This window comes from Oncorhynchus keta, chromosome 2, assembly GCF_023373465.1.
Source record: "Oncorhynchus keta strain PuntledgeMale-10-30-2019 chromosome 2, Oket_V2, whole genome shotgun sequence".
NCBI lineage: Eukaryota > Metazoa > Chordata > Actinopteri > Salmoniformes > Salmonidae > Oncorhynchus > Oncorhynchus keta.
Window position 1 is genome coordinate 45,001 of NC_068422.1, and position 25,371 is coordinate 70,371.

At 43.3% G+C, this 25,371-nt stretch overlaps 1 protein-coding gene across 3 annotated transcripts in view; it reads left to right on the top strand.

Annotated features, from left to right (window-relative positions):
- The first annotated feature begins 20,830 nt into the window (after positions 1-20,830).
- The window catches only part of LOC118372955 (proteasome activator complex subunit 4B-like), a 105,126-nt gene continuing 100,585 nt past the window's right edge, over positions 20,831-25,371 (top strand). For 2 of the 3 annotated variants that reach the window (XM_052470627.1, XM_052470630.1), the window contains exon 1: positions 23,424-23,901. In XM_052470627.1, coding sequence (XP_052326587.1) covers positions 23,705-23,901 — 197 coding nt within the window. In that variant the 5' untranslated portion in view covers positions 23,424-23,704. Of the gene's footprint in view, positions 20,850-23,423; positions 23,902-25,371 lie in introns of those variants that run through there. The other variant, XM_052470635.1, reaches the window with a different exon arrangement.

Below are 25,371 nucleotides of genomic sequence, written 5' to 3' on the forward strand. Positions count from 1 at the left end.
GATGTAGGATCCTGTGGTCTGCCGACAGCCTCAGGAGCCTGAAGAAATTTGGCTTGGCACCCAAAACCCTCACAAGCTTTTAGGGAGCACAATTGAGAGCATCGTGTCGTGCTGTCTCACCGCCTGGTACGGCCACTGCACTGCCCACAACGGCAGGGCTCTCCAGAGGATGGTGCGGTGTGCCCAACGCATCATCGGGGGCAAACTACCTGCCCTCCAGGACATCTACAGTACCCGATGTCACAGAAGGCCAAAAAGACAACAACCACCAGGGCCGCTGCCTGTTCACCCCACTATCATCCAGAAGGTGAGGTCAGTACAGGTGCATTAGACTGTTAAATAGCCATCACTAGCACCTTAGAGGCTGCTGCCTATATACATAGACTTGAAATCACTGGCCACTTTAATAACGGAACACTAGTCACGTGATTAATGTTTACATATTTTGCATTACTCATCTCATATGTATATATTTTATTCTACTGATTTTTAGTCTATGCCGCTCTGACATTGCTCGCCCAAATATTTACATATTCTTAATTCCATTCCTTTACTTTAGATTTGTGTGTATTGTATTTATTGTGTCTATTGTTGTTAATTAAAGTGTTAGATATTACTTGTTAGACATCACTGCTCTGTTGGAGTTACACCTGCAATAACAGCGGCTAACCATGTGTATGTGACCGATATAATATGATTTGTAGACAGCTCTTTAAATCAACACAATTCACCTCCAAGAGAAAGCATTTAGCAATAGTGGCTTGGAACTATCAAAGCAAGTGTCAGGGATGTGAGTGCATGTATGTGTGTGTATGATTGGTTGAGTTCCCAGAAATCTATCATAACACTGATGTGTTATCTGCTGTCATACTTTCTAAACATTTCAAAGATTAGTACTTCCCGTTTCCGTTAAAATACGCTAAACCAATTAGACCTCTTCTTCTCTGACCGCTTCCCCTCTGGTCGGTTGGACCTTCTCCGCTCTGCTCGACACAGCCAGATACACAACGTGACCAAAAGTATGTGGACACATGCTCATCCAATATCTCATTCCAAAATCGTGCGCGTTGATATGGGGTTGGTCCCCCCTTTGCTGGCTATAACAGCCTCCTCTCTTCTGAGAAGGCTTTCCACTAGATGTTGGAACATTGCTGCTATAACAGCCTCCTCTCTTCTGAGAAGGCTTTCCACTAGATGTTGGAACATTACTGCTATAACAGCCTCCTCTCTTCTGAGAAGGCTTTCCACTAGATGTTGGAACATTGCTGCTATAACAGCCTCCTCTCTTCTGAGAAGGCTTTCCACTAGATGTTGGAACATTACTGCTATAACAGCCTCCTCTCTTCTGAGAAGGCTTTCCACTAGATGTTGGAACATTAACAGCCTCCTCTCTTCTGAGAAGGCTTTCCACTAGATGGAACATTACTGCTATAACAGCCTCCTCTCTTCTGAGAAGGCTTTCCACTAGATGTTGGAACATTGCTGCTATAACAGCCTCCTCTCTTCTGAGAAGGCTTTCCACTAGATGTTGGAACATTGCTGCTATAACAGCCTCCTCTCTTCTGAGAAGGCTTTCCACTAGATGTTGGAACATTGCTGCTATAACAGCCTCCTGTCTTCTGAGAAGGCTTTCCACTAGATGTTGGAACGTTGCTGCTATAACAGCCTCCAGTCTTCTGAGAAGGCTTTCCACTAGATGTTGGAACGTTGCTGCTATAACAGCCTCCAGTCTTCTGAGAAGGCTTTCCACTAGATGTTGGAACATTGCTGCTATAACAGCCTCCACTCTTCTGGGAAGGCTTTCCACTAGATGTTGGAACATTGCTGCTATAACAGCCTCCACTCTTCTGGGAAGGCTTTCCACTAGATGTTGGAACATTGCTGCTATAACAGCCTCCTCTCTTCTGAGAAGGCTTTCCACTAGATGTTGGAACATTGCTGCTATAACAGCCTCCACTCTTCTGGGAAGGCTTTCCACTAGATGTTGGAACATTACTGTGGGGGTCTTCCTAGACGTTTCCACTTCACAATAACAGCATCTACTGTTTCTGTATAGCACTGTGTGACATCGGCTGATGTAAAAAGGGCTTTATAAATACATTTTATTGATTGATTGATTGTAGCATAGCTCAGCCTAGACAGGCCTCAGCCTTCAGGTTGGTTTTACTAGCCTCTAGCCACACCCTGGACAGACATCCAGCCTCCCACACTAAACACTACTATAAGCTTTTCCATTGTAACTACATCCTCCTAAAACCTTCTAATGGTAGTTGGACGCCTGTAACCCAGCGGTCTTCGAAGTCGGTGCTGCGGTGGAATTGCAGTGAGGTCGCCAAATAAAGCTTTTTTTTTTTTTAAACAACAATTGCTCGTGTAGATTAAACAAACATTTTTCAGAAATTTTGAGTAATTGTATTTATTGTTTCTCTTAATTTTGATATTTAATTTTATGTTATTTGTTGGATGTAAAAGAATGGAAATGTTGTTGTCGTTAGATCTGGGGGTCGCCAGGTGGAAAACATGGTGTCCCCGCTGAAAAGGTTTGGAAAGCATTGATGGAGCTCCACCTTGGGCAGCCTGCAAACAGCCTCTGAATACTAGCGAATCTAAATAACATAAGCTTTTGGAGGTCGTTTCGGGTTGAATTCAAAATTATATATATATATATATATTTTTTTTACATGAAATGCACTATGCAGTATGTGCGTTGAATGATGTAACAACACAGAATAAAACAAGGAACTTAAAGTCCCATGATGGTCGTGACTGTTCATTACTGCTGATCTCTTATTAATCAGAATTTATTCACATGACTTTACTTTAATCAAATAGTTCAGTTGTTGTGTGTATTACATTAGTTATATATATATATATATTACATTAGTATCATATATATATAATCTATAACATTATAAATAGTTAGAATATATTACATTAGTATCATATATATATAATCTATAACATTATAAATAGTTAGAATATATTACATTAGTATCATATATATATAATCTCATATATATATAATCTAGTTAGGACCTAACACGCCTAACACGTCAGTGGAGTCAATCACCACCTTCCGGAGACACCTGAAACCCCACCTCTTTAAGGAATACCTAGGATAGGATAAGTAATCCTTCTCACCCCCCTTAAAAGATTTAGATGCACTATTGTAAAGTGACTGTTCCACTGGATGTCATAAGGTGTATGCACCAATTTGTAAGTCGCTCTGGATAAGAGCGTCTGCTAAATGACTTAAATGTAATGTAATGTAATGTGTATGTGTGTGTGTGTGTGTGTGTGTGTGTGTGTGTGTGTGTGTGTGTGTGTGTGTGTGTGTGTGTGTGTGTGTGTGTGTGTGTGTGTGTGTGTGAGGTTTTGGGTTAGATGGTGTGCAGTTGTTGAGCAAGATGTTATGAACAGAAGCGGAAGACATGTTGTTGTAGCACCCATCTGTGGCAGACAAGTCCTAACTCATGCTCATACCTTGGCAGAGACCCAGAGAATGCTTCACCATCACTGGGAGATCAAAGCATGTTTATCTAAAAGTTAGACAGAGGATGTCTGGATCTTCTCCTGAGGCATTTCCTGTTGAGCCTCTGGACCTGATTCAAATCACGGTTACCATTCAAGATGAAATAGGTCAATCATCATCAGCAAAGTCTACCCTGTATCAACTGTATGGAAAAGCTCAGATAATAGGTTGAGTTCAAATAGCATTCTGAAGAGTTTTCACTTCATTCATGCTACATAAAGGAAAACAGTGATGGAGCATTAAGGCAACGGCCAGCAACACTCACTCCATCAAACATTTCCTAACATATAGGCCTACGAAGCTAAAGAGGCTGTAAGAGATCAGTCATCAACTAGATTGAACGGATGGTCATGGGGCCGGAACATAATTACAAATAGCCCAAACAGATATAGTATTTGACTAAAATATAATAATTTCAAACCATGCTTACATTTGTATACGGTCACAAACTATATATCTATCTATTATACTTTGGAACAGATTTCTAAAATCACTTGGAGCTGATCTGCTGGTGTTTCTACAGTCTTACAGTACATTCAGAAAGTATTCAGACCCCTTGACTTTTTCCACATTTAGTTACGTTACGGCCTTGTTTTAAAATTGGTTAAAAAATGTTTTGCCTCAACAGAAATAACTTATTTACATAAGAATTCAGACCCTTTGCTATGAAACTAGATGTCAGGTGCATCATGTTTCCATTGATCATCCTTGAGATGTTTCGACAACTTGATTGGAGTCCACCTCTGGTAGATTCAATTGATATGACATGATTTGGAAAGGCACACACCTGTCTATATAAGGTCCCACAGTTGACAGTGTATGTCAGAAACAAAGCCATGAGGTCAAAGAGCTCCAAGACAGGAGAGCTCCAAGACAGGAGAGCTCCAAGACAGGAGAGCTCCAAGACAGGAGAGCTCCAAGACAGGAGAGCTCCAAGACAGGAGAGCTCCAAGACAGGATTGTGTCGAGAAACAGATCAGGGGAAGGGAACAAAAGCATTTCTGCAACATGGAAGGACCCCAAGAACACAGTGGCCTCCATCATTCTGAAATGGAAGACATTTAGAACAACCAATACTCTTCTTAGAGCTGGCTGCCCGGCCAAACTGAGCAATCGGGAGAGAAGGACCTTGGTCAGGGATGTGACTAAGAACATGACGGTCACTCTGTCAGAAATCCAGAGTTCTGAGTTCCAACCTCTGTGGAGGTTGGAGAACCTTCCAGAAGGACAACCATCTCTGCAGCACTCCACCACTCAGGCCTTTATGCCAGAGTGACAAGGCGGAAGTCACTCCTCAGTAAAAGGCACATGACAGCCCGCTTGGAGTTTTCCAAAAGGCACCTAAAGACTCTCAGACCATGAGAAACAAGATTCTCTGGTCTGATGAAACCAAGATTGAACTCTTTGGCCTGAATGCCAAGCGTCACGTGTGGAGGAAACCTGGCACCATCGCTACGGTGAAGAATGGTGGTGGCAGCATCATGGTGTGGGGATGCTTTTCAGCATCAGGGACTGGGAGACAATCAGGGTTGAGGGAAAGATGAAGGGAGCAAAGTACAGAGAGATCCTTGATGAAAACCTGCTCCAGAGCGCTCAGGACGTAAGAGTGGGGCGAAGGTTCACATTCTAACAAGACAGGCCGTTGCCTGTGAAGCACACAGCCAAGACAACACAAAAGTGGCTTAGGGACAAGTCTCTGAATGTCCTTGAGTGGCCCAGCCAGAGCCCGAACTTTAACCCAATCGAACATCTCTGGATAGACCTGATTCAAAAAATGTAGATGACATGGGGCCTAATAAAATTCCCCGTGGGCCAAAGTCGGCCTGCGGGCCGCTAGTTTGAGAATCCTGCTATATGTTTTGCTGTCTATTTAACACCACAAACCGATGCTGGCACTAAGACCGCACTCAACAAACTGTACAAGGCCACACGTAAATAAGAAAATGCTTAGTGGCCGGGGACTTTAATGCAGGCAAAATCTGTTTGACCTCATTTCTACCAGCATGTCAAATGTGCAACCAGAGGAAAAAAAACTCTAGACCACCTGTACTCCACACACAGAGATGCATACAAAGCTTTCCCTCCCCTCCATTTGGCAAATCTGACCATAATTATATCCTCCTGATTCTTGCTTTATAAGCAAAAACTAAAGCAGGAAATACCAGTGACTCACTCAATATGGAAGTGATCAGATGACACGGATGCTACGCTACAGGGCTGTTTTGCTCGCACAGACTGGAATATGTTCTGGGATTCATCTAATGGCACTGAGGAGTTTACGACCTCAGTCACCGGCTTCATCAATAAGTGCATTGACAACGTTGTCCCCACAGGGACCGTAGGGACATATCGCAACCAGAAGCCATGGAATACAGGAAACATCTGCACCGAGCTAAAGGCTAGAGTTGCCGCTTTCAATGAGTGGAAATTTAATCTGGACTCTTATAAGAAATCCCACTATGCTCTCAGACGAACCATCAAACAGGCAAAGACTAAGACTAAATCCTACGGCTCTGATGCGCGTCAGATGTGGCAGGTTTGCAAACTATTACGGACTACAAAGGGAACCCCAGTCATGAGCTGCCCAGTGCCGCCAGCCTACCAGACGAGTGAAATGCCATATATGCTCGCTTCGAGGCAAGCAACACTGAAGCATGCATGAGAGCACCAGCTGTTCTGGACGACAGTGTGGACACGCGCTCCATAGCCGATGTGAGCAAGACCTTTAAACAGGTCAACATTCACAAGGCCGCAGGGCCAGATGGATTACCAGGACATTCACTCAGAGCATGTGCGGACCAACTGGCAAGTGTCTTCACTTACATTTTCATCCTCTCCCTGTCGAGTCTGTAATACCTACATGTTTAAGCAGACCACCATAGTCCCTGTGCCCAAAAAATCTGCCTAAATGACTACCGCCCCATAGCACTCACATCAGTAGCCATGAAGTGCTTGAAAGGCTAGTCAAGGCTCACATCAATACCATTAAAACCTTAGACCCACTCCAATTTGCATACCGCCCCAACAGAACCACAATCTCAATTGCACTCCACACTGCCATTTTCCACCTGGACAAAAGGAACAACTATGTGAGAGTGCTGTTTATTGACTACAGCTCTGCGTTCAACACCATAGTGCCCACAAAGCTCATCACTAAGCTAATGACTCTGGGACTAAACATCTCCCTCTGCAACTGGATCCTGGACTTCCTGAAGGGCCGCCCCCAGATGGTAAGGGTAGGCAACAACACCTCTGCCACTCTGATCCTCAACATGGGGGCCCCTCAGGGGTGCGTGCAAAGAACAAGCAGTATGGCTGGTGGCATTGTCATGCTGGAGGGTCATGTCAGGATGAGCCTACAGGAAGGGTACCACATGAGGGAGGAGGATGTCTTCCCTGTAACGCACAGCGTTGAGATTGCCTGCAATGACAACAAGCTCAGTTTGATGATGCTGTGACACACTGTCACAGACCATGATGGACCCTCCACCTCGATCCCACTCCAGAGTACAGACCTCGGTGTAACGCTCATTCCTTCGACGATAAACGCGAATCCGACCATCACCCTGATGACACAAAACCGCGACTTGCCAGTGAAGAGCACTTTTGCCAGTCCTGTCTGGTCCAGCGACGGTGGGTTTGTGCCCATAGGCGACGTTGTCCGCAGGTGTGATGTTCGGATGTACCGATCCTGTGCAGGTGTTGTTACACGTGGTCTGCCACTGCGAGGATGATCCGCTGTCCATCCTGTCCCCCTGTAGCGCTGTCTTAGGCATCTCACAGTACGGACATTGCAATTTATTGCCGTGGCCACATTTGCAGTCCTCATGCCTCCTTGCAGCATGCCTAAGGCACGTTCACGCAGATGAGCAGGGACCCTGGGCATCTTTCTTTTGGCATCTTTCCTTCACGCCACGTTTGTCTGAACCTGAGAGGGAGAGATAAGACATCTAGTCATTGATTGGATATGCAAAGATTAATATGAAGGCTCCATTCACCGACAGCATTGTTATATTCCACCACATACTGTCATCATTAGGACACTGTAGATGTGTGTGTGTGTGTGTGTGGGACAATCCTCTCCTCAGTCAGAACCTTCACTTCTCTGGAGTGGAGAGTGAGCTCACTTTTTCCACAGCCATTATAACGCGTGTGGTTTTCCAAAAACACTTTTCCTGTCGTCCGTAGGCAAAATAAGGAAAAGTCAAATAGCCTCATAACTAAGAATAGCTATAAAAATGATAATCAAGTTACATATGAAAAAGGAGAGACGGTTATTTTGTGTTTATGGAGCATACTTTGATTGTTTTACTGTTTTTTAACTCCTTAAGTGATTTGTTCTTGTATAAATAATACTAGTAGGAAGTTTTATGAATGTTAAAACAGTTTTCACTGCACCTCAGTGCTTTTGTACTCAGTAAGGTAACTGGGCCAGGCCTAACAGGGCCGAACTGTACTCAGTAAGGTAACTGGGCCAGGCCTAACAGGGCCCAAATGTACTCAGTAAGGTAACTGCGCCAGGCCTAACAGGGCCGAACTGTACTCAGTAAGGTAACTGGGCCAGGCCTAACAGGGCCCAAATGTACTCAGTAAGGTAACTGGGCCAGGCCTAACAGGGCCCAAATGTACTCAGTAAGGTAACTGCGCCAGGCCTAACAGGGCCGAACTGTACTCAGTAAGGTAACTGGGCCAGGCCTAACAGGGCCCAAATGTACTCAGTAAGGTAACTGGGCCAGGCCTAACAGGGCCTAGCTGCTTACTGAATCCTGACTAGAACCAAAAAATGTGATCATATTACTCCAGTGCTAGCCTCTCTACACTGGCTTCATGTCAAAGCAAGGGCTGATTTCAAGGTTTTACTGCTAACCTACAAAGCATTACATGGGCTTGCTCCTACCTATCTCTCTGATTTAGTCCTGCCGTACATACCTACACGTACGCTACGGTCACAAGACGCAGGCCTCCTAATTGTCCCTAGAATTTCTAAGCAAACAGCTGGAGGCAGGGCTTTCTCCTATAGAGCTCCATTTTTATGGAACGGTCTGCCTACCCATGTCAGACTCTGTCTCAACCTTTAAGTCTTTACTGAAGACTCATCTCTTCAGTGGGTCATATGATTGAGTGTAGTCTGGCCCAGGAGTGGGAAGGTGAACGGAAAGGCTCTGGAGCAACGAACCGCCCTTGCTGTCTCTGCCTGGCCGGTTCCCCTCTTTCCACTGGGATTCTCTGCCTCTAACCCTATCACAGGGGCTGAGTCACTGGCTTACTGGGGCTCTCTCATGCCGTCCCTGGAAGGGGTGCGTCACCTGAGTGGGTTGATTCACTGATGTGGTCATCCTGTCTGGGCTGGCGCCCCCCTTGGGCTGTGCCATGGCGGAGATCTTTGTGGGCTATACTCAGCCTTGTCTCAGGATGGTAAGTTGGTGGTTGAAGATATCCCTCTAGTGGTGTGCGGGCTGTGCTTTGGCAAAGTGGGTGGGGTTATATCCTTCCTGTTTGGCCCTGTCCAGGGGTGTCCTCGGATGGGGCCACAGTGTCTCCTGACCCCTCCTGTCTCAGCCTCCAGTATTTATGCTGCAGTAGTTTATGTGTCGGGGGGCTAGGGTCAGTTTGTTATATCTGGAGTACTTCTCCTGTCCCATTCGGTGTCCTGTGTGAATCTAAGTGTGCGTTCTCTAATTCTCTCCTTCTCTGTTTCTTTCTCTCTCTCAGAGGACCTGAGCCCTAGGACCATGCCCCAGGACTACCTGACATGATGACTCCTTGCTGTCTGTCCCCAGTCCACCTGGCCGTGCTGCTGCTCCAGTTTCAACTGTTCTGCCTTATTATTATTCGACCATGCTAGTCATTTATGAACATTTGAACATCTTGGCCATGTTCTGTTATAATCTCCACCCGGCACAGCCAGAAGAGGACTGGCCACCCCACATATGCTCTCTCTAATTCTCTCTTTCTTTCTCTCTCTCGGAGGACCTGAGCCCTAGGACCATGCCCCAGGACTACCTGACATGATGACTCCTTGCTGTCCCCAGTCCACCTGACCGTGCTGCTGCTCCAGTTTCAACTGTTCTGCCTTATTATTATTCGACCATGCTGGTCATTTATGAACATTTGAACATCTTGGCCATGTTCTGTTATAATCTCCACCCGGCATAGCCAGAAGAGGACTGGCCACCCCACATAGCCTGGTTCCTCTCTAGGTTTCTTCCTAGGTTTTGGCCTTTCTAGGGAGTTTTTCCTAGCCACTGTGCTTCTACACCTGCATTGCTTGCTGTTTGGGGTTTTAGGCTGGGTTTCTGTACAGCACTTTGAGATATCAGCTGATGTACGAAGGACTATATAAATACATTTGATTTGATTTGAATTAAAAAACAAACCCGATTTTGATAAACTCCCATATCTACTGGGTGAAATACCACAGTGTGCCATCACAGCAGCAAGATTTGTGACCTGTTGCTACAAGAAAAGGTCAACCAGTGAAGAACAAATACAACCCATATTTGTGCTTATTTATTTTCTCTTTTGTACTTTAACCAATTGCACGTCGTTAAAACACTGTATATAGACATAATATGACCTTTGGAATGTCCTTATTGTTTTGGAACTTCTGTATGTGTAATGTTTACCGTTCATTTTTATTGTTTATTTCACTGTTGTATATTATCTACTTCACTTGCTTTGGCAATGTTAACATGTTTCCCATGCCAATAAAGAAAGACCTTTGAATTTAACAGCAGATGGTTGTGGTCTTGACTTGTAAAAGAGCAGTTATTGCATCTACCACCAGGTGGTAATGTTGTCACGTGCATGGGTTTTAGTGCGCTTGACGTCTTCTTTTTCTTCTTTGAGATTGCGTATCGCATCCAACTTTTAGGTGCATAACCCGCCACCGTACTGAAGTGTGAGGCCAGTCACGGCCTACCTACATCCAATTCAGGTACTACAAAAATTAGCCTGCCAACTATTCATCCACACAACAACACCCTCTTTCCACTCATTTATCCTATCTAATCCTACTCCAGGCTAACGTTCTGGAAGGACAGAACACGACCAAACAACAGCCCCCTCAACACTTCTGCAGTAAAACCTTGCAATCCCAAATACTTCTGCAGCTGCCACCACAACCTCACATTTTCTGTGACTTACTGTACGATCCATTTCTGCAGTAGAGTTCATGGCTTTAAATACTAAGAAACCCATTCGACCACTCTTCTTCCCATCACTCTCTATTAGTATCTGCCTACTCACAGGAATCCTGTCAGGATCCCTCACCCTGTACACATCTTCCTCTACCACTCTCTTCACTGCTTCAGCATACAACACTTTATGTACTAATCTGAGCCTCTTCAACATTTAATGCCACCAATGTTATCACACCTTTGAATGGAACCTGCTCCAGAGGTGCTCTAGCCTTCAATGGGTCAGGTACGCTTTATACCAGTGGTCACCAACCGGTCATTGTGATCTCCAAGGCATTCCTAGTCAATCACCAAACATTTCTGTAGAAAATCCAATGATAAAGGCATAAAGGCTTGAGCTCCTTTTATGTTGGTTATGTTTCTGTGTTGCTCTGTTGACAGAGGTGCTCCTGATTCAGAAGCCCTGCTGCAGCTGGTCGGCAAAGTGTTCCCATTTTCAACCATTTCATTTCTCTGAAATGACAAACTCCGCCTACCCAGCAGACCTGGAGATCTGTGGCTAAATCAAGTGTGCTTAATGATCTGGCCAATCGAATAGCTCAAATGCCTGCCTACAGCTTCCATGATCCCGGCCTCAGCATTGTTTGATACAGGCCTACATGAGATTTAATAACTTTTAAAACTATGACCAGAGGGAGACTGTCAAAGAGCTGCTGTTTTATGAGTTCATGTCAAACTTTTATTCAGCACTGTCACCACTATTACAATACATAAAATACGCTTCTCTCTACTTCCAATCGAGCTGCAGCTGCAATTAATTAGTAGCCAAGTGTATCGATAGCCCTGCGTTTGAATTATTATCAGCACCTCGTTTGGTCTATTTTAATATAGAGGAATATTTGTATTTATTAGGGATCCCCATTAGTTCCTGCCAACACATTAAGGCACTTACATTAAATATAAAACAAAATATAAAATATAACATTATTACACCACTACATACAGTGGGGCAAAAAAGTATTTAGTCAGCCACCAATTGTGCAAGATCTCCCACTTAAAAAGATGAGAGGCCTGTAATTTTCATCATAGGTACACTTCAACTATGACAGTCAAAATTAGAACAAAAATCCAGAAAATCACATTGTAGGATTTTTTAATGAATTTATTTGCATATTATGGTGGAAAATAAGTATTTTTACGTGGGAGAACTTGCACAATTGGTGGCTGACTAAATACTTTTTTTGCCCCACTGTATCTACCATACAAAATGTATAATACCACCATACAACCTTGTTTCAATGTACGTGTCGGTAGAGTGCTGTGTACCTGTGTGTCTATTCAAAGTCCCCCCTGTTCCATAAGGCGTATTTTTATCGAGGGTTTTCAAATCTGATTCTACTGCTTGTATCAGTTACCTGATGTGGAATGGAATTCCATATAGTCATGGCTCTATTTGTAGTACTGCCTCCCATAGTCTGTTCTGGACTTGGGGATTGTGAAGAGACCTCTGGTGGCATGTCTTGTGGGGTATGTATAGGTGTCTGAGCTGTGTGCTAGTAGTTTAAACAGACAGCTCAGTACATTCAGCATGTCAACAATTTTGACAAAAAAAGTAGTGATGAAGTCAATCTCTCCTCCACTTTGAGCCATGAGAGATTTACATGTATATCATTGTTAGCTCCCTGTGTAGGCCGTCATTGTAAATAAGAATTTGTTCTTAACCGACTTGCCTAGTTAAATAAGGTTAAAAATAAATGTGCATTTAAGGGTCAGCCGTGCTGCCCTGTTCTATTTCACTTTCTCTGGTCATAGGAGCAACATGCATTTGTGCATAAGGCAGATGCGTTTCAACTCGAGTTTCGCTATCAGATGGAAGACTGTCCCCTCGCTCTGGTCAGTCTCACCATCAGATGGAAGACTGTCCCCTCGCTGTGGTCAGTCTCACCATCAGATGGAAGACTGTCCCCTCGCTCTGGTCAGTCTCACCATCAGATGGAAGACTGTCCCCTCGCTGTGGTCAGTCTCACCATCAGATGGAAGACTGTCCCCTCGCTGTGGTCAGTCTCACCATCAGATGGAAGACTGTCCCCTCGCTCTGGTCAGTCTCACCATCAGATGGAAGACTGTCCCCTCGCTCTGGTCAGTCTCACCATCAGATGGAAGACTGTCCCCTCGCTCTGGTCAGTCTCACCATCAGATGGAAGACTGTCCCCTCGCTGTGGTCAGTCTCACCATCAGATGGAAGACTGTCCCCTCGCTCTGGTCAGTCTCACCATCAGATGGAAGACTGTCCCCTCGCTGTGGTCAGTCTCACCATCAGATGGAAGACTGTCCCCTCGCTCTGGTCAGTCTCACCATCAGATGGAAGACTGTCCCCTCACTCTGGTCAGTCTCACCATCAGATGGAAGACTGTCCCCTCGCTCTGGTCAGTCTCACCATCAGATGGAAGACTGTCCCCTCGCTCTGGTCAGTCTCACCATCAGATGGAAGACTGTCCCCTCGCTCTGGTCAGTCTCACCATCAGATGGAAGACTGTCCCCTCGTTAGATATTACTGCACTGCTGGAGCTAGGAACACAAGCATTTAGCTCCACCAGCAATAACATCTGCTAAACATGTGTACTGTATGCAACCAATAAAATGTGATTTGATTTGGGCTCCCAGTGCAGCTTTAATTCCGGGCTATTATAACGCATCTGGTAGTTCCTTCTCTGTATGTTCCTAGGTCAGAACAGGTAAACAGCCTTCATGGAATATCTTCATTTATCCACCATCTTTGCCCAGAACTTAATCGCACAGCTGACCAAATTATGCAAGATTTGATTTGTTTAAAACTTTTTTTATTTCATAGTTTTGATGTCTTCACTATTATATTACAATGTAGAAAATAGTAAAAATAAAGAAACCCTGTATATAATAAAACACCCTTCCAAATAACCGTAAACTCATAAAAAATAAATAAATAAAACATTTCGCTACTTTGATACTATCTGCTCCTGCACCATGCCGACAGCTTGGGAGGATGGGACACCACTGCTCAACATACTCTGTAACTTTTCTGAAGTAAAATCTTGTATACCTAAATACTTCTCTGCAGCTGCCACTACAACATCAATTTTCTGTGATTTATGCTCCATTTCTGCAGTACAGTTGATAACCATTGCTATGAACGCTAAGAAGCCAACCTTACTGAAGCATATATGTAAGTTTGAGCAAAATTTAGTTTTCTAGAAACAATTGGTCTGACGGTTACCTGGGGACCAGACTGGTGAATTTGGAGCCCAGGCAAGTCTGATGTATCATCGGCCTCCCTCCTTGCAGGAACAACAGAGGACATGGAGGACACACCCACCAGCCTAGTTGTGGCATGTAATACGGATACATGGACCACCTATTCAGATGTGCCTTTTGTTAAGTAAATCAGGTGATACACAATGCTAGGGAGGCTGGAGAGGGTTTTTATTCACCATTAATGGGGGAAGTGAAAATCTGACCCAAGATCAACTCTCAGGGTAACATCAACCTACTCCTAATGGCTCTCTCTGGGTATTGTCTCTGTTCATTATACATGTTGCCAGAGGGACCGTGTTATAGTATTATGTACTAGCTAGGTACTGTATGTTCATGAAAACATGAACAAATGAATGATTTTATAGCTACTGCGATTGAAAATGTATTTTTTCATAACATCGCAATCTAATATGACCATTTTGTACTTGTTAAAGGGGTGAGGCTCCATTCAGACAGTGTTGAGAACAGAGGTCAGTACTGGGGTCCCATGTGGCTCAGTGTTTTAGTTGTGATAATTGCATTGTTTGCTCTATAACCTGTTAGTTCATATGCCTTGCCGCCGTGATATATAGGCCTAAGGCAGAGACAATAATTAGACACAGTGGCAGAATAAATAAATAAATTCAACCAACCTTTGTTTTATCGGATAGAAACCTCGGTCCAGTGAAGTCCACAAAGCATACTGCATGTACAGTAACATACAGGTACATGACCTACAGCATGGTCAAGTAAGTTAACGTTTTTGTCATTTTTGTGCCACTATCCTAACTATTGATTTAGAACCACAGAGCGTTACCTGCCTCCACTATTCCAGCACTATTTCAACGTCAACATCATCTAATCACCTCTGCTTAGTCTAATACAACTAAAAGATATCAAAACAATTTAGTCCAATCAATGTAAGCTAAAAATTGTCTGTCCATGGTTCTGATTTCTGTGTGTGTGCGTGCAAGTAGACTCACCCTACTTGTTGAAAACGCCAATGCCATCCTCTTCTCTTTCACGTTGACAAAATGGTCCATCACTCTCAAATCAAATCAAATTTTATTTGTCACATACACATGGTTAGCAGATGTTAAATGCGAGTGTAGCGAAATGCTTGTGCTTCTAGTTCCGACAATGCAGTGATAACCAACAAGTAACTCTCATACAGTACACACGTTACATTTTTGTTGTCCTCGGCTACCTGGCTAAAATGCTTGCTCGATAGCCTAACTTCCATTCATGGGCAACGTTAGCTAGGTAATGTTATCTTTCTACATCTAGCTACACAACTTCCATCCTTTCAGGCCAGGGTCACAACAATGCATGAATAAGTGGTTGGATCCAAATTACCATTATAATCATTGGCCAGTATGGAGAATTAAGTAAAACCACAAGTCCAAATCCCTATCTCCATCCATGGCTAATTTAGGAAAGGGACAATTTTAGTTAGCTGGCTAGCTAGTTACCGGAGGACAATATCACAACGAGATGCAAAAATGCAAGTTTTTCTGTCAATAACGTATGCTCTCAATGGGATTTGATAGGAGTGATGCCAAATTCAAACTGGCTCCCCTTCACACTTTTTTTTTTGGTGGACCATTCACAGTTGAGCTCGCTCAGTTTGGCTCAACGCTGATTGGCTAATATGTTATATTTTTTTCAAGGGAGGCCAGATGCTCACTGGCTTCCCTTGCCTTCAATGCTCTGGGCGGCAACAATGTCATACTTGTTTGGATCAGACAGCACCAGATAGATGACCTACACGTAGAGAGACAGAGGGGCGCTGTTTCACTCGCTCGGATGCTTTCTCCTGTGAGATACATTCAGCCTCTTAAGAATTGAAGGAAAATGATGAAACACAGAGACGAAAGATACAATCATTTATATAGAGACAACGTTGCACACAGAATGGAACCATATTGTTGAAAATGTTTATTATGCTTGTTTATTTATTTTAATTTTACCTTTATTTAACTAGGCAAGTCAGTTAAGAATAAAACCTTATTTTCAATGATGGCCTAGAAACAGTGGGTTAACTGCCTTGTTCAGGGGCAGAACGACTGATTTTTAACTTGTCAGCTCGGGGATTCGTGTGAGCAATGTCGTTGTGTAATGCAGCTGTATTGATCCTCGTGGAAGAATAAACGTGGTTTGAGCTTTAATAGTGTCTGTAGAGTTTCTACTCTGAGAATTAGAACCTAACACTGATCTTGAAATGATTTATTTCCCCCTGTGTTTTACTTGCTGAAGGCCCCAGTCATCCCTGCCTGTACCTGACATTGTTGAAAAACAAGTGCCTCATGTCTAAAACACGGGGAAAACATCGTACATAACATTGTAACATATTTGATTAGTTTCTAACCTTTCAGCCCACAGGCTCCATGTGCTGTAGTCTCTCCAAAACTGGACGCTCACGCTCGGATCACACTGGCACAGGATGTCTGTGCACCGGATGGTCTGAAGGATGCATTCCTGTTGGACTGGAAAACAAAGAGACATTTAGTCAGTGGTAGGTCTTTTTCAATGCTGTATCAGCATCTTTATCTGGACAGAAAATCCATTGTTTAGCATAACACAAACCTTGGACAACGGGACAAGTGTTCCCTCAACACCCAATCCTTATGTCTCATTGTTTGTTCTTCCCAATCAATAGTCTGGATATTTGTCTTCTGCCAAGGTGGATGAGCTACATTTTTAGGTAAATACAGGGCCATTTCTCTTTCCCAATGGAAAATGGCAGCTGCAGACCCCAGTGTTGTCAATGGGATTCTGGGCTGCCCGTCAGAGACAAGACAAAAGTACATTTTACTAGCTAGCTAGGTTGATTACTAAAATGGTAACATTGATATGTAAATACCATAACCAACAGACTTGACTATAGTAACAATAAAATAGACTCTGCTTTGGTCTATCTGCACATCTAAAATCCTACTATGTGGATGGGACATTTCTGCTGGGATGGACTTTCCTCTTGAGAATTAGAGTCATAAGTATAGCCGTAGAGCTCATCGCAATACTTCATCTCTTCGGGCAAGTAGTACCCTAGACTGTCCTAATCCTTTAGTTGAGCATTCCAGATAAAAACCCCAGCCGTAAGATCACTGAGGAGGACCAACAGTGGTAGGGCGATCGTCTGAAAGGGACTGACAATGCAGGGAGGGAACATAAGGATTTGGACACTGGCCAGCAGACCACGATTTCTACTAGCCCGGGTAGCATTCAGGTCCTAAATCTGTGGCATGTGATGTTTGTAAAGGCAAAATGTCACTGCTGTGTCAGGCAGTTTGGCACATTGTCTACTAGCACAGTCTGAAAAGTACTAGCCTTGGGCTAGAGCTCACAAGCCATTTGTAAGCTAGCTAGCAAACTTTAGTTAATGTAGCTAACTAGCCAACCAAGGTGCCTAAGTAGCTAGCCCACCAGGTGATATTTAGCATTAGCTCACCGTTCATGTAGTCAAACCTTTAAGTGGTGACATGTTAGTTAACCAATTATCCTTGCCATGGTGCCGGCCTAACGTTAGCTAACAAGTCTGACTACACGAACGGTGAGTTAACATTAACTAGCTTGCATAATATCCCTTCCCAGGTGGGCTAACGCTAGCATGATCCCACGTGAAAAAGTATGACTACACAAACCATGAGCTAATATTAACTAGCTGGCTAGCTCTCTAAAAACATGTCAATAAAAATGTCAAAACAGTCATTATGCCAGCCTATGCTGGTTTACTTTTTACTTGTAAGGAAGGTGATGTGTGTTGTGCACGTATCTACAGTCGGTGGTTATCTAGCAAATTTTTATTAGCACCTAGCTAACCACAGATCTTTGACCTAACCAAAATAGCTTGTTAGCAGCTAGCAAACACTGCTTACCTTATCACACGGCTCCAGCACTGCCTCTCGATTACAGAGGTCAGAAAACGATCAAATGCATGTGTGCTGATCGTATAAATGGTTACAATATGGTACATAGCACAGAACCAGTTACAGGGGATACAAATAAAAGTAATATATGATACCTCTCTAACCAATGAATTGTACACGTTATGTTTTCAGTTTGTGTGTGTGATGAGGGTATTATGAGGATTCTGTGTTATGCAATATAGCCCGTTACCATATATGTGATTGAATATTATCTGCTATTGGCTTGTGTGGATGTATGTGTTATGTAACATAGCTGACTTGAGACATTGTTAACAGTTTCAGGGCCATGGGCCTTTCTCATGATGGAAAAATATAGAATAACATTTATTTATTTTATTTAACCAGGTAGGCAAGTTCAAATCAAATCTAATTTTATTTGTCACATACACATGGTTAGCAGATGTTAATGCGAGAGTAGCGAAATGCTTGTGCTTCTAGTTCCGACAATGCAAGTTCTCATTTACAATTGCGACCTGGCCAAGATAAAGCAAAGCAGTTTGACAGATACAACGACACAGAGTTACACATGGAGTAAAACAAACATACAGTCAATAATACAGGATAAACAAGTTTATATACAATGTGAGAAAATGAGGTGAGATAAGGGAGGTAAAGGCAAAAAAAGGCCATGGTGGCAAAGTAAATACAATATAGCAAGTAAAACACTGGAATGGTAGATTTGCAATGGAAGAATGTGCAAAGTAGAAATAAAAATAATGGGGTGCAAAGGAGCAAAATAAATAAATACATTAAATACAGTTGGGAAAGAGGTAGTTGTTTGGGCTAAATTATAGGTGGGCTATGTACAGGTGCAGTAATCTGTGAGCTGCTCTGACAGTTGGTGCTTAAAGCTAGTGAGGGAGATAAGTGTTTTCAGTTTCAGAGATTTTTGTAGTTCGTTCCAGTCATTGGCAGCAGAGAACTGGAAGGAGAGGCGGCCAAAGAAATAAATGGTTTTGGGGGTGACTAGAGAGATATACCTGCTGGAGTGTGTGCTACAGGTGGGAGATGCTATGGTGACCAGCGAGCTGAGATAAGGGGGGACTTTACCTAGCAGGGTCTTGTAGATGACATTGAGCCAGTGGGTTTGGCGACGAGTATGAAGCGAGGGCCAGCCAACGAGAGCGTACAGGTCGCAATGGTGGGTAGTATATGAGGCTTTGGTGACAAAACGGATTGCACTGAAGACATGAAGACAGGAACTGTGCAATGAGTTGGAGGGGGGGCACATTCAAAACGTAGTGTTGCTAGAACAAACGGTCTTTTGTTAGATAACAGGAGCCAGGTGCCTGATAACTGTATAATCTACACAGCTACAACGACTGACCGCTGAAGCGCTTAGGGGGCTGGGACCAGCCTCTGCGCCAACAATCAACGTTAGGCTGGGTGAGTCTAAACCACGCCCAGTCTCTACTCTGACAGGCCGGCTCGGAAGCAGGAACTACTTCTGTCATCAGAGTATATTATAATATCTTTGTCAGGAACAAGTCAGTTTTCTGTTTTGCCCTGCGAGGTGGGACAAAGAGCCCGTATATACGAAAATTGCATTTACCACTTATTGCTTAGCTAATAAAAAATACATAGTATACAATCAGTGACTCAGTGTCATACTTATCCTGATACCAGATTCGAATTGACGCAACCCTAACAGTATGGACAAATCAGCATCTATGTTAACACTGCCATGTTGATCTGAGCCTTTCCGTTGGAAAACAACCAAATTGTTCACTTCACTCGCCGACTTTCGACTACAGTCGACTTCGTTAGCCTTACTGCTTGACGGCACTGCCCTTGCTTGGGAAGCATGATGACAACCGCATGCGAAAGGAATGACCACCGGTGTTGTATTGAGGAGCTATTCAGTAGACTACTGTCTCTGGTCATTTCAGCACTATGATATCAGTGAAAATCACTGCAAATGTACAACTATAGCATTCACATTAAAAAATAAATAATAATAAACACAATTTACTCTCATCACTGATCCTAACACTCTCCCAACCAACTTTGGGCAGACAGTTTGAAAAACTCATGGGAGTTTGACATCAATTTTGGGGAGACACTTTTCATGGCGCTTCAATACCAACGTTAAATTTTCATAGCTGGTTAGGAGACCTTACACAGCAGGTTAGGAAACTGATCTTAAGGTTAGGAAAAGGGTTAGGTTTAGCGAAAATGCTCTCTTAACCTGCTACAGAAATCACTTTGTATCGAATTGCCTTGAAATGAGTGTGTTGTCAGGCAGATGTTCCAGCAGATCACTTTGTTGGTCACCTCCAGGGGTAGACTGAAATGCCAGATGGGCAGGTTAATTTTTTGCCTAGTGGGCCTGTCTAACGTTTTTTTTTTGTTGTTGTTGTTGCACAAACTTATAATTTACTGGCTAATAATTAGGGGCCCTCAAGGAAAACATGTGGTCGGTCTGGTGTGGGGGCCTCGAGGGGGAAAAAAATGGGACAGCGGATTAAAATGGGCCCGTATGTTAGAAATACCAGGGCTGATTTTTAGTCCCAGTCCGCCCCTGGTCACCGCCTTTCAAAGTGTGTTGCATTCAAAGAGTTAGATAGAGGACTAATATTTGTATCTGTGCCATTATACAGTCTATGACAGCATGGGCAGCACCATTTGAGGAATTCTCTATTTTGAAGTAATCAATTTTCTTCTTCACGATTGGCTCATCTTTCCTGATGACCCGGTTGGACATGACTCTAACAGGGTCACCAGGACGGATCAACCAATGAAGTTGGAAGTCCCACCTAGTTGACTACAACCCCTCAGAGCACGTGTCAAACTCATTCCACAGAGGGCTGAGTGTCTGCGGGTTTTCGCTCCTCCCTTGTACTTGAGTGATGAATTAAGGTCACTAATTAGTAAAGAACCACACTCACCTGGTTGTCTAGGTCTTATTGAAAGAAAAAAACAAAAACCTGCAGATTCTAGGCCCTCCATGGAATGAGTTTGACACCCCTGCCCCACAGTGTAAGCATGGGATGTTCTACTAAGCTAACATATGGAATTGTTTTAAGATGGTCATACTAATGATCATTTACACATATTTAACCAATTTTTGGGGGCACTCAACTACTTCCATATACACTGAGTGTACCAAACTAACCAGGTGAATCCAGGTGAAAGCTATAATCCCTTATTGATGTCATCTGTTATATACACTTCAATCAACATAGATGAAGGGGAGGAGACAGGTTAAAGAAGGATGTTTAAGCCTTGAAAGTGGGCATTTGCCTTTTGGTGGATTAATTTGTGGTTTCAGAGTAACCTGTAATGGACTTGTGATATTTGTTTGTCTCCTCTGATAAGAGGGAAGAGGTGCTCTGTGTCACACAACTTGGGTCAATATCTGTTTCTTGCTTTGCTCTTAGGAGCAGAGCACCATTGAAAGGAGTGATTTCCGTTGGTGCATCGCAGACCTGGTGGGAAGCGTCAGTCGTTTTGATTCTGTTTCCTAGCCTAACATGACTTTCTTAGGTTACCAGTTATACCGTTTAGCTTTTGTACTGAATACACTGTGTTTCAGGTGCAATGTTGATGGTCATGCTGCAGCAGTTTGTAGGAGGGAGATTCCAAGCTAATGGAAGTGTGCCGGAGGCCATCGGAAAGTGTCTGGTGCAAGAGAGGCAGCTTGAAGTGGTCAGTCGTGCAGAAGGTGTTGTCTGCTGAGGCAGTTTAGAAATGGAGGATGGGCGAGGAATCCTGAGAGGGTTCCAGTGAGTAGATTTGTACCAGAACAGAGGGATAGGCCAACGAGAGATTTATGCTTCAGTAAGGTTGGCTTCTTAGCGTTCATATCAATGGTTATCAACTGTACTGCAGCAATGCAATGTAAATCACAGAAAATATATGTGGTGGCAGTTGCAGATGTATATGAGATATGACTTCAGAAGAATTACAGGGTGTGTTGCGGGGTGTCCTGCCCTCCCAGGCCATTGGCAGGGTGCAGATCGGGTCAAAGTAGTGGTATTGGGTTTTTATACTGGACATTTACATTACATTTTACATTTAAGTATTTTAGCAGACGCTCTTATCCAGAGCGACTTACAAATTGGTGCATTCACCTTATGACATCCAGTGGAACAGCCACTTTACAATAGTGCATCTAAATCTTTTAAGGGGGGGGGGTGAGAAGGATTACTTTATCCTATCCTAGGTATTCCTTAAAGAGGTGGGGTTTCAGGTGTCTCCAGAAGGTGGAGTGTAGGTAGTGTCTAGGGCTATATTTAACTTAGAGGAACAGGTCTAATGAAGAGCATTTCATGTAGGTAGGCTGTTTTATTTATTTGATTTTTCCTTTATTTAACTAGGCAAGTCAGTTAAGAACAAATTCTTATTTTCATTGACTGCCTAGGAACAGTGGGTTAACTGCCTGTTCAGGGGCAGAACGACAGATTTGTACCTTGTCAGCATGGCTTGTGTATGTATGCAATTCAGAGGGTGAATGGGCAAGACAAAATATTTCAGTGCCTTTGAATAGGGTATGGTATTAGGTGAAAGGCACACTGTTTTGAGATCTCATATGTTGTGGTGGTAGGTTGGGTGGAGAAGAGGTTGAGTTGATGCCAGTAACTAGGAGTGTACTAGTGATGGTTTTTATTGTTTCTTCAGCCCGGAGGAAGCACTCTGGATCACGTGATAGGTAGAAGAAATGTGACTTGCTTTGCTCTCTGGACCAGGCCACTGTTGAAAGGCGTGATAACTGGGTTGGTATTAAATGTTGAAGATCAGTTGAAAGTGAAGGCTCCCCGTGTCTGATAGTTGCCGTCTGGTTCAACGCAGATCCAGTGGGGAAATGGAGAAGACGTTGTCTGTTTTGATGTAGTCTTTACCAGATAAGGTCACCCTGTAGGAATTTGGTGTCAAGTTTATGGGCAGCAATATGTAGGAGGGTGAGGCCTAGATGTGGGAAGTGTGCAGGAGGGCTTGAAATGAAGGAATGTGTAGTTTCGGTGGAGGAAGTTAGTTGTGTGGTTGGAGATCAAAGGTGTCCGGTGAAAGGCAGGTTGCCGGGGTCATAGTAGTACATAAAGTATTGTTTGCTGTAGCAGTGCAGAGTGGTACAGGGTGAGGGATCCTGAGAGGATTCCTGAGAATAGGCAGAGACTATGTGATGCAAAGAATGTGCTGTATGTGTCAGTAAGGTAGGTTTCTTTGCATTCATAGCTATGGTTGCCAATTGTGCTGCAGAAATTGATTGAAAGTCACAGAAAAGAGGTTGTGGCGGCAGAGAGATATTTGGCATTGAGATTTTACTGCAGAACAGTTTTAGGGGGTATTGAGTGGTAGATTTCTGTCCTCCCAGACCATGGGTCTGGAGTAGGATGAGATGGGGTGGTGTTTCCTTTTTTTTTTTTTTTTAGAGTGCAAATAGTTGGCAGGGTAATTGTTCATTTCCCCAATTGTATAGTACTATATCACAAATATTTTAATTTAGGTCGGCAGTGAATGGCCTCCACTACAGTAGGTGGCGGTGTACGCTCCTTAAATTGAATGCAATCCGCCGAAGTTGTTTTTTGACTGGCGGAAATGACTGTAGGGATCGGGGAGGAGTGGTTGCATGTAAAGTCAGCCGAATGTAGCTTCGATTGTTGGCTAAGAATAAATCATTTTTAAGTGCCAATGCAATTTTTCAAGAAACGATCTTCAACTGTATCGAATATATACCGGATATAGTTATATCACTGCAAAATTGTGATATAAGCTAGGATGTTAAAAAGGAAACATTAAGTTGTTGTAGCTAGCTATAGAAGGATACAAACCAACTACTTCGCGCTAACTTGACAAGCAAAGAAGATAACAAAGACATTTTGGGAAATTGTAATATGAAAAAAGACGTGTCGGGGACATTAGGATTTGTCTCTCAAAAAGACATCGTCTACAACAAACTTCTGCCATATGCGGATATATTAGACGACGAATCCAATGTCATTTTGGGTCAAATCAAAGGGAACTTGGGCCGGGCTGTCCAGCTTCGAGAGATATGGCCGGGTGTCTTGTTTTGGACAAGGAAACTTTCCACGTAAGTGTGTTCTTACCCAAGTGTGACTTTCTAGTTAGCTGGTTGCCATTCACCTGCCTTGAGAACTAGCTTTAGGTAGTAACGAACATTTGCTTGGTCAAATAACGTTATTTGCTGATGTAGTTAGCAACTAGGCGACTAAACTCCATCGCAAATGGTGGAGTTTAGTCACAGACGAGTATGTTATACATATATTTGGGTTGGCTAGGAGGCTAGCTAAAGTTAGATTTCCGTTCGAAAGTGGGCTAACGGTACCGGTAGTAGCTTGCTAACATTCGCAATTTGACCGGCGTATTTTGAGCTCGGTGTAGGCATCATTGTCACTGACTCGGCCTTGTGGATTTAGCTCCCAGGATTAAGGTTAGCCAGGCAAGAAACCCTGAGGTAACGTTAGTTGGCTGAAGTTAACGAAGTTAGTTAGCTAGCCAACATTAGCCAGCCAGAACAGTAGCCAGCTAACGTTACTCAACTTTAACATTTCAACACAGATTGCAAGCGAAATGGCTGTATTAAATCGCGGTTTTGAGTAACGTTAATCATGGACACGAATAGTAACGCCGTGCTAACTATCAATTGCTGTGTCATTAAGACAGACTGAGCACGCTAGTTAGTTAATGTTAGCTAAACGTAGCAAGTGGCTAGGGAAACTCTAACTACATAACGGACAAGCCCTCTAACGTTAGTGCATCTTGTTTGTAAGCATGATTAACTCTATAGGCCGAACGTTAGTTACTACCAACTATATGTTTCTAACATCCGTTTCCCTGCGAACCTATCTATCCAGCTAGCTAATTGAGACATGTTACTGACATGTAACCTATTGTCTCTTTTACCTAATCATATCTTTACTTAGCTAGCTAAGCTAGCCAGCCATTGCTTAGTCACTCTGACGGTGTGGTTGGTACCGTCTCACGGGAATTGTTTGGCCCAAGGGAGGACTCAAGACTTGTGAAAGACTTGTGAAAGTCTGTTGTGTACACTTTCAAAGACTTCGGTGTTGACGGTTTTACATTAGTCCCATGATTTTGCTAGCTGAGAAGATAGACAATAGTGTGATAATCTTAAGGCAAACATTACTTCATATTCCCAAATGACAACCACAATATTATTTTCCAGAAGGGAGTTCAGTTTTACTGTCACATGGCAAAAAACTACACTTAACAAAAATATAATAAACACAGCATGTAATGTTGGTCCCATGTTTCATGAGCTGAAATAGAATATCCCATACACAAACACATATTTGTTTACATCCCTGTTATAGTGAGCATTTCTCCTTTGCCAAGATAATCCATCCACCTGACAGATGTGGCATATCAAGAAGCTGCTTAAAAAGCATGATCATTACACTTGTGCAGCATGTACTGAGGACAAAAGGCCACTCTAAAATGGGCAGAATGGTCACACAACACAATACCACATATGTCTCAATATTTGAGGGAGTGTGCAATTGGCATGCTGACTGCAGGA